The sequence below is a fragment of the Trichosurus vulpecula genome, chromosome 9 (genome assembly GCF_011100635.1).
Source record: "Trichosurus vulpecula isolate mTriVul1 chromosome 9, mTriVul1.pri, whole genome shotgun sequence".
NCBI lineage: Eukaryota > Metazoa > Chordata > Mammalia > Diprotodontia > Phalangeridae > Trichosurus > Trichosurus vulpecula.
The window spans coordinates 191552823-191563257 of NC_050581.1; the positions used below are offsets into that span (position 1 = coordinate 191552823).

A 10435-nucleotide genomic window follows, 5' to 3' on the forward strand; every position below is an offset into this window, starting at 1 on the left:
TATATTGATCAGAGCAGCTTTCCCCTGGATGAGGGACATAGATTATCCACTCTGGTGCTTTCCAAAGTAGCCCCCGTGAGTGTCCATGAATACTAGGCTCCAGGTCACAGGGAGGTGCTTTGGAGGTCATTGCATGTTCATGATGGGCAGAGTTTAGGAACTGAGGACATTGCAGGGAGGAAGGAGCCCTCTGTGCTGGCACTGCCCTCTGGGTCACTGGGCCTGGGGGGGAGCGGGGCTGCACTTCCGTACACTGTCCTCCCCAGGCATTCACTGGGTGCCTTCAGGCACTGAGGGGTTTGTTAGCAGACAGAGTGGGAAGCTGCCCCTCAAAGAACCATCCGTCTCGTCTCACTTGGTTTGCACATGAGGCAAATGGGATAAGACACCAGTGCCCTGAAATTAGGGCATGAGCCACAGAGAACCAGTTTGTAGGGACCTGCCGCGGTGTGGGAGGGCAGAATTGCCCCTTGTTCACGGCCCCGGAAGGGAGGCTACAGAAAATGAGATTCAGGCTCTGCGAGGCCCAGAGGCAGGCACAGACTTGCCAGTAACAAAGGGGGTGGGGGTGAGGGCCACCTTCAGGAATGCAGGGCAGAAAGGTCTCCTAGAATCAGCCAGCCAAGGTATGTTCTCATGCCCCCTTCCCTCCCCCTCCCTGCCTGCTGCCAACAGAAGCCTCAGGAGAGAGCCAGGGCACTGATGTTAGAAGAAGTCATCCGACGGTCCCAGAATGACTTGGGCTGGGTGTGTGGGTGGGTGCTTCCAAGAAAAGGTAAAATCTGGGCCAGAAGTGTCAGAGCTGGAAGGTTCTGAAGCCTGAAGGCCCAGACATTGTGGGTGAACTGAAAGTAGAAGGACAGTGAGTTTTGACAGAGGCTTTGACCTCAGGGTGGACAGAACTGTGGGCTTCAGCCATTCTGGTGTTGTAAGCCCTGTCCAGGGCGTTTAAGACTCGTGCTTTCTTTGCTAACTGGTCAGGGTGTTCCCTTCCCCCATTGGACTCACTCTGCAGGTGAGTCCTCCCCGAGATAGTTTTCACAGGGAAGCTCCCTTGAGGCACAGTAATCAAAAGGAGGACAGAACCTGTTGGGTTTCTTTGGGGTTTCTTCCCTGATTTCTTTGCTAACAGCTGAGAGAAAGATGTTGAATGGTGGGTTGAAAGGCTTGGTTTCTGATGGATTGGATTGTAGAGTGCTCCCACTGGACAGGACTTGAAAGTTCCTCATTTAACAAACTGAGGCCCAGAAGGCCAAAGAAACTTGTTCAGCACCTCCCAGTGAGACCCTTCCCCCCAGAATTTGGCAGGTGCTTTTCCCTGTTACCAAGGGGACTCTAAGGCCACGCCTCAGACCAGCCTCAGCCATTCTAGTGCCATGAATATCTGGTAAAGACTCTCCCCATGTCATCTGATATTTTAAATGGGGAGGGAGCATTCCCTGGAGGTTGGTGTAAGAGACAGATTTAGCCAGATATCATTTGGATTTCTGAACCTCCTGGCTGAGGAGAGGTCCGGACACTCAGCTTGTGTGTCCTGGCAGGATGTCCCTGTGGTCAAGGGAATGTCAAACCATCCGCATGTGCAGAAGGAGCAAATCCAGCAGGCAGTGTGTGGCCATGGCTGTGCTCTGACTCCCGGGGTAGCCTCTTCTCATCTCTTCTGGCAGGGTCTTCTCGGGGGTGGCTGCCCCTTTTTCAGTCCTAAGAGAAGGTGAGCCGTTGCAGCCTTGCAGACGATGCTGAGCCCGCCGTAGTTCTGGGCTGGCCTCATCTTCAGCGCGCTCAGGCCTTCTGTTCAGAGTTGTGCCGGCCTGGTCTGTCGGCTTTTCCTGAATTTCTGCCCATCAGCTGCACAGACCTCTTTCCACTCGCACGGCTGTGGTCTCTATTGTTAGCAGGGACTCCCTGAGGGCAGGGGCTGTGTTTTTGCCTGGCACATAGTAGGCACTTAGTAAGAACTTGGGGATGGCGATGGTGGACATCATCTTGCTCTGGAGCCCTTCTGCCTGAGCTGTGGTTTCCAGGAATACAGTGACAGCTGCAGCTTTGGGAAACTTATCATTTTTCTGGAAATGTCTCGCCTTTCCTGCTCACTGATTGGCCTGAGAGGCTTGTCACCTTCCCCAGGTGTGAAGGAAAGCCTTGGACTCCCAGAAGAGGCTTCCCCTGACCCCCCCTACACAGACACAGACAGACAGATGGACACACACACACACGCTCCTACTTTGGGTGCCCTTGGCGAGGATGGGCATGGCTGGGAGCAGCTGCAGTGCCTGCTTAAGTCCACCAGGTGGCACCAGGAGCACACTTTGACTTGTATGTTGAGGTCTTTTGCTCATTCCTAGACACTGACCAGCTGGTCCATCCAGACCGCGCTGCTCTGATGGGGAGCCCCTCTGGACAGTCCCTGCCTGGCTCTTGTTGGACAAGGACCATGCTCGGGGATGACACACGTCCTGCTGTGTCCCTGAGGTCACTTTCAGTCCAGCTTTGTGTGCTATTAAAAGGGTCCCTGTGGTGGGGACTCAGCTGGCTTTGGGACCTGGTTTGGCTTAGATCATACTGAGAATCCTGTAGGAGCAGTGAAAAAAGACTGAGCCGTGTTTGACAGGTTCTCGGCCTGCTGCCTGTTTGTACATAGAGGGTAGAATGGGTCTGTTTTGTGTGTGTGTGTGTGTGTGTGTGTGTGTGTGTGTGTGTGTATCCCCCCCACGCAATAGAGAACACAGACACACTCACAGAAGAGTGACAGAGAGGCGGCTAGATGGATTGGTAGTTAGAGCCGGTCGGAAAGGCCTGAGTTCAAATCCAGCCTCAGACACTTAATAGCTGTGTGACCCTGGCCAACTTCTGTTTGCCTTGAATCTGCTGAACATGGAAAAGACAAACCATTCCACTGTCTTTACCAAGAAAACCCCACGGATGGTATTGGTGTGGTATGGTCCATGGGGTCACGAAGAGTCGGACACCACTGAATGACTAAACCACAGTAATACACGCACTGTCTGTGTGTGTACGTGTATAGTGTCTCTACTGTATGTACACATATATGTGCTGTATGCAGTCATGCGTTCATTTATACACACACGCACAGTCCCTACTGTATGTGCACATATACGTACTGTATACAGTCACGCGTACATTTATGCACACATGCACAGTGTCTACTGTATGTACACATATACGCACTGTATACAATCACACGTACATTTATACACACACGCACAGTCTCTGCTGTATGTACACATATACGTGCTGTATACAGTCACGCGTACATTTATACACACACGCACAGCCTCTGCTGTATGTGCACATATACGTACTGTATACAGTCACGCGTACATTTATACACACACGCAAAGTGTCTACTGTATGTACACATATACGTGCTGTATACAATCACGCGTACATTTATACACACACGCATAGTCTCTACTGTATGTACACATATACACACTGTATACAATCACGCGTACATTTATACACACACGCAAAGTGTCTACTGTATGTACACATATACGTACTGTATACACTCACACGTACATTTATACACTCATGCACCGTCTCTACTGTATGTACACATATACGTAATGTATACAATCACGCGTACATTTATACACTCACGCAAGTCTCTACTGTATGTGCACATATACGTACTGCATACAGTCACGCGTACATTTATGCACACACCCACAGAGTCTCTATGTACACATATACGTAGTGTATACAGTCAGGCGTACATTTATGCACACACTCACAGAGTCCCTGGAGTCCCTCCTCCTGGTTGAGGGGCACCGCTTGGGCTCATGACCTGGGGAACCTGTTTGGAAGCTGTAGCTGAGCGCAGGTGATGGTGTCTTGCATCTTTTGGCTGTAGAGCGGCCCTCTCTTCTCAGCCTGGCCCAGAGTGGGGAGGTCTTTTGGGGGCAGAGAGTCAGGAATGGAGAATGTGATGAGAAGTCATGCTTTGGTGTTCTGGGGGCTTCACGCAGAGGCCTTTGTATGCTACCAGAGCACCCGCTGGGTAGAATCTGTTGAGGAAAAAAAACCAGATCGGACTGGAGGGGTCAGGATGAGAGAGAATGAGAACGCCTGGCTTCTAGACCTTAGGGAAAGCCCGCCACAGCAAGGGTGAGAATTAAAATGGGGAATGGGGATCACCCAGACGGCAATTGTGGGCCATCCTGGGCATACTTAAAATGACCCGGGTAGGGGTTGTGTTTGGGAAGGACTGGCCTAGACCTTCTGTCCCTGGATCTCCCTTGGATTCTAGAGAGGTAGGCTGCAGCAGGCTAGTAAAGAAGATTCTGGTACACGCTAGAGCGGCCCGATGACCACGGGCCGAGATGGGGAGGGATGAAGGCGAGAGAGTGCCAGGAAGAAAAGCAGCCTCCTACAGTTGATGCCAGGGATCAGGCTTGAGCCATGGGGACCATGGGAACCATTAATGCTTGTGGACCTGTGACTCTATGTTCCTGCCCGCTCTGTCCCATGGTCTCTACCCCCAGACTACTTCATATTTAGAACCCCTAGGGTTTGGGGTGCTGTCATAGGGGAGGAGAACAAGGATGAAAAGCTCCTGGCCTCTCCCCTGCTAGGGAAGGCGATTTCCACATGGATCCAGCAGGGGTCACTAGCTGCCCCTGTTTTGGGTTGTCTGGAATGCATTTTTTTCCCATCTCCCTCTGCAGCTCTGAGGGAATGTAGATTTCAAAGAACTATCAGACAGTAAGCATTTATTAAGTGCTTACTGTGTGCCAGCCACTGTGCTTAAGAGCTCAGGTCACAAAAGGCAAAAAGCCCCCACCCTCAAAGTGCTCACAGTCTTAAGGGGGGGACAACAGGCAAACAGACACGTGCAGAGCGAGCACGGGATAAGTGGAGGTGATGAACAGAGGGAAGGCTTTCTGGAGAATGTGAGATCTTAGTTGGGAAAGCTGGAGGTAGAGCTGAGGGGGAGCAAGAGAGGGAGGCAGCCAGGAGGCCATTGAAGAGTGTGAGGCGAGTGCCGGGAGATGGTAAAGGCAGAGACCAGGCAGGCTCCTGGCTCTGAACACCCAGCGGATGGCATGGATAGCAGGTGACCTCACAAGGGGTCAGAAGACCAGACGTTGATGTGGATCAACAGCATCTACCCAGAGTAGGTGCAAGTGTGATCTGGAGTCGTCGGGAAGGAGAGTGACCCGAAGGATGGATGGGGTTTTGGGGCGAGAGAGCCCTGCGCGGGAGCCAGATGCTCCATGGCCCTGTGTGGCTGAGGATTGTCCTATGGGCCTGTGCAGAAGAGCGGCCTATAGACCCCCCACCCATTTGTCACGGTGGGAGAAGGGCCTCAGTTGTCTGAAGAACTTGGGCTCGAGGCGAGAGAGAGACTGGGGAGGGATTTATAGCTTCTCTTGCTTTCCTGTGGCCTGAGGCTAGGGTCAGAAGCCCTGGGTTCAGCTCCCAGTCCAGACATGTAGTGGGTGAATGGACTTTGCCCAGACAGTCAGCCTTCCTGGCCTTGGTGTCATCACCTGTCAAATGAGAGTGACAATCCCTGCCCTGTGTGCCTCATCAGGTTGTCCAAGGAAGGCTCTGTGACCCTCTGGAGCTGCAGAGAGGGGAGTGGGGCCTCTAATTTGGCCGGCCTGGGCTCCACCTTGTGGGAGTGGGTGGGTGGCTCCTCAGCCTCCCCCTTTCCCACAGGATTTCAGGTGCTCCCTCGCCTCTCAGCCTCCTGCAGGATCACGTTGACCCTGAACCTTGCCCTTGCCTGTGTTTTTAGCCATCTCCCCATCTGAGGCGGTCTTCCGTGGCGAGTCAGAGGAGATGGGAAGTAGCTGTAACTGTTCCCTGATCAGATATGTGTGTGTGGGGGCAGGGGGGGCAGTGAAGAGTTAATGCTAGGAACATATTTTAGCCAGATTATGTCATTTCATTGGAAACCATTAAGGAAATGAATGTTTGGTTTCTTCTTCAGAAAACAGATAGGGCTTTTAAGCCAGTGGGATGGAAACTTGAAAGGGCTTTATAATGAACGTTATCGCATTATTGCAGCAAACCCATACGGGCAGCTTGGTTAGATTTTCTAGTGTAACCCCGGCCCTTCTTGGGGGGGGTGAGGGGCTGCCTTTCCAAAGGATTGGTTTGATTCCACATTGCAGTTCTGTGTGTGAGGGCAGGCCTGAGAGTGAGGGAAGCTGAGCAAACAGCATTTACATTTCGCTAACTTAATTTTAAAAATTAGGAGATACCAGAGATGAGGATGAGGCACGTCTGGCCATTTTTCCAAAGGCTCTTTGAAAGCGTATCTTCCATTTGTTCTTTTCTCTGGTGAATTTGCTGAACTGAGGCCCTGTTCTTATGGCTGCACCAGGAACTTGACCTTTCGAGAAAGTGATGAGTTTTCCTGTCCATTTTAAAGAGCCAGGACATAGTTACAACGCATACTGCACTCCGTAGAAGTGGGTCACGGGGCACTTGCTTGCCCTTTGTGTGGTCTTAAAAGGTGACCAGGATTTTCCTGTTACTTGCTCATTTGGTCTGAGACTCCATATTTCTAATTATTTTTTTCTTTGGCAATTGAATTTGAATCCAGTGGTCAGGGAGGATTCATGGTGTGTACTTAATATTAGAAGCTGAGGCCTGAGGACCCTGCCTTGCAGGGGAAATTTGGGAGCGGCTCACCCCCAGTGAGTAACACTGCTGTCCCTGCTTTGTCTTTAGGTAATTGGCAAGGACAACGTGGCTGTCCCCTCCCATCTCTATAAGGTCATCCTGGCCCGCAGGAGCCTCGCCTCTACCGAACCCCTGGTGTTGGGTGCTTTTGTGGTGCCCAACGAAGCCATTGGCTTCCGGCCCCAACTCACAGAGTTCCAGGTGAGCATCCATGATCTGGAGAAGATGACGGGGATCGTGTTCTTTCCTCGTTTGGATACGGTGAAAGACACCAGGAACCTCTGTGAGGTGGACACGTGCAGGCTTCTGGACTTCCGGGAGTTCACGCTGTACCTGAGCAAAAGGAAGATCCAGGGAGCGCGGACCGCCCACAGGCTGGAGAAGGTCATGTCGGAGCTGAAGGAGGCTGGGGTGGAGGCTGACGAGCACCTCCTGAGCCTCTACAGAGAGAAGCTGAGCCAGCTCACCTCTGGGGAGCAGTCAGGAGCTCAGAAGAGGAAATCGGGCTGAGGGCTTTGGGAGGGGCTTCCTTGGATGCTGGGCAGCTGATTCTGTGAGAGGTTCCCCAGCCTCCTCCTCTGGGACAGTCCCAGCTGAAAGCCGGAGACCTGAGAAGTGGGCTGGCTGCCTTGCCCTCTTTGATTGTGTGACGAGACTGGCCATGCCCATCCATGACTCCTCAGTGTGCCAAACACTTCTGCACTGCCCCATGCCCATGTATTTGAGAAGGCCCATTTCCTATGTCCTGGGCAGGCTCCCTTAGAATCCCATGGCTGAGCCCTCCTTCCCCAAAGCCCCCACCCTATACTTTGTAGGCATTTGCCCCCTGCTCATGGGCCAAGCAGCCCTCCTCCTTCCTGTTCCTGGTGTCTCTTCTTCAGGAGCATGCAACATCTGTCCTTGTTAATCACCCCCAGAGGCTCCCTGCTCCTCTCTGATGTTGGGATACCTAAAACTGAGAGAGAAAGATGACAAGTGGTCTGCATTGTGTTTCTGCCAGTCCGTGGTTCTTGTGGAGCTCTCACCCAAGGTCTTGTGTCTGTTTCCATGGGTGCCTGTGATCCTGGGTCCTTCCGGGTCATATCTTTGAAGGACCTGGCTCCCTTCCTTTTAGGTCGGCCAAAGGGGGCTTCATTTACTCAGTCACAACCCGTTACCCTCTCAGTCTGCTAGAAAGAGCTGTGACAGAAAACCTTCCTAAACTAGCTAGAAATGCTCTCTATGTTACCAGAGTCTCTTTTGCCTCCAGACAGGAGCTGACAGGATTTCCCATCTCCTCTGGGCATATATGCATCCAGCAGTGCCCTGCCTTAGAATCTGGCTGGTTTGTGTAAAATGTTCTAAAAGCTGGCTGAGAGCAAAGGCATTGCCCCAGGGTGTGTCTGCCTGGGGCAGGTGGAGTGGGCTGGGCAGAACCTGGGTCATGACAGGCTTAATGATAATTATAGTCCACGTCTATACAGGCCTTAGCACTGACAAGAGTGCTTTGGATCAGGGATGCCCTCCAATGTAATCCCAGAACAGCCTTGTGAGGGAGGCAGGTGACGTCCCAGGGACACTCGGCACCTGTGGGGGAAGCGGGAAGTAGGCAGGTGAATTCTACATGTTTACAAAACACCTAGTGTGTGCTGGGTAGTGGAGAGACAGAAGGGAGCAGTGGTTGCCCTGCCCTTCAGCAGCTTCCCATTTAATGGGCGAGGGGAATGTGCCACAGTTGACTTTAATCCAAGGTGGGGGTGATGAGGTGCTGAGGAGATGCCACATGATGCTCCGGGGCGTTGGAGGACAGGATGGAGGCAGGAGAGGGAGGGACGCCCCCTCTAGCTTGAGGCATCGGGGGGCTCAGTGGCAGCATCCACCACCTCCCTTGAGCTAGACACTTGACTTGGGGTTTGCATGAAACCCTTTTCTGGGTTATAAACATACACAGTGAGATTCCTTGGGGCGCAACGGGGACTTGTCTAAATGGATCAGACCACGGGGCTGTCTTTCCGTGCAGGGCTCTGGAAGCAATTTCTATAATGTTTTTATGTGTCTCTCTTGGCTTCTGAAAACATAGAAGTCTTAAGATAGAATGGGGCTATCATGACAAACTTGGGCCTTGCTGTGTTCTGGTGAAAAGACTGCACTAGATCCAGGGGAGGAAGACCCAGACCTTCCTTGTGAACAGCCCTGCAGCCCTGCCAGCCTTTGGTCTCTGGCCAGGCTGCTCTTTGCCCCTGCTTTGTTATCCTTCCCCATCAGCCCGCTTCCCCCACCCTGCCTGCCTTGTGGCACCCCTCTTTGGGGACAAGCAGAGCATAGATGCTACTGTCGTCCGGGGAGATGGCTGTGCTGATCCTGGTCAGCCCTGGCCCCAGACACAGCCGATTTCCAGCGTCCCCTCTGGGGGGGACAGAGCAGAGATAGTCATTCACTCTGTGGGATAGCTGGGCATTGTTTCTAGGCTGGTGTTCTAGGCAGGCCCTTCCTAGGATTAGGAAATAATTTTGAGGCAATCTCCCACCCCACTGAACCCCATGTACTAAGACCCCCTGACTTGAAAGAGGAAATAAAAATCCCTGCCCTGGGAGAGAGTCCAGTGTGAATGGTAAATGTTTGTTGAATCAGTGAGGGGAAACATGTCTGTTCAATTATCTATTAAGGAAATGTTTATTAGATGCGTATTATGAACAGAATGCTGTGCTAGGCCTAGAGAGTGGTCCTGAAATCATAATTGGAGGCTGAGTCCAGTCCCCTTATTTCAGATATCACCCACTCTCATGGAGCTTAGGATCATATTGGGGAACACAATCTAGTTGGACAAACTGGTCTCATACAAAATAAAATTTAAGTACCCAAGAAGTACAAAGTGTTAGATGACAACGTGTCAGGCTGGAAAGGTCATTTATGACCGGGAGGGTTTGGGACAGTCTCCTGGAGGGGCGGTGTCATGTGTCCCTCAGTCTAACGGGGACGGTGGGGCCTTCAAGGAATGGTCAGTTGAAATCATTTGCTATTTATTGGGTGAGAATGAGAAGCGTCCACCTGGGAACATTTTTATATCTACATAAAAACTCAGTCTTAAGTAATTCCTTTTTACTTTTTTTTAAAACATTTCATTTTATTGATTTTAACATCAACAGTAATTTTAATACATAAAGAACAGGAAAGAAGATTGTATAAAAATAGCTTCTATTATGTACAGTTTTTAAAAACACCTATATTGTGTAACAGGGAAGTAACAAAATTGCCCTTTTTTTGGGTGGGGGCATTTTTTTTTGTTTGGTGCATTTAAAAAAGAAGGTATTGATGTTGCCACCTACTAGCCCACTTCCCCCCCCCTCCCGCCGTGACAAACAGTCAGGCAAAAGTAATGAGTCCATTGTCTGTGTCTGAGAGCTCCGAGGTCCCCCCGCACCTCTGCGCCATCAGCTCTGCCAAGAAGGAAGGCAGCAGCTTCCCTTCCAGCCGGAGTCTTTTTCCAAGGCACCAGTGTGCCATGGGTGGAGGGATGGAGCTGAAGGAATCCCCTGGTGCTTGGCGAATTAACTCCTTGCTTTACTGTAGGGGCCAAGACGATGTTCACGTGGGGCTTGGCACATGTATGTTCCTGTGGAATCTTAGAATTGAATTCAGGGGTGAAGTACAAGTGTGAGCAACCTTAAAAATAGTTTTCCATTTCCATGAAGATGAATGGATGGAGAGGGCGGATATTCGATAGACTCTTCCATCTATGACTGTTTCCCCAGTAATATTCTTGGTGTAGAGGTGGGTGGCTCTGGTGCTCTCCTAG

The 10435-nt window shown here is 51.4% G+C and overlaps 1 protein-coding gene across 1 annotated transcript in view; it reads left to right on the forward strand.

Annotated features, from left to right (window-relative positions):
• EXOG (exo/endonuclease G) overlaps nt 1–9605 on the forward strand; it is a 29450-nt gene extending 19845 nt beyond the window's left edge. The window contains exon 6 of the mRNA XM_036737331.1: nt 6709–9605. Within this exon, the coding sequence (XP_036593226.1) occupies nt 6709–7170 (462 nt within the window). The 3' untranslated portion in view covers nt 7171–9605. The remainder of the gene's footprint in view (nt 1–6708) is intronic.
• The last annotated feature ends 830 nt before the right edge of the window (nt 9606–10435 follow it).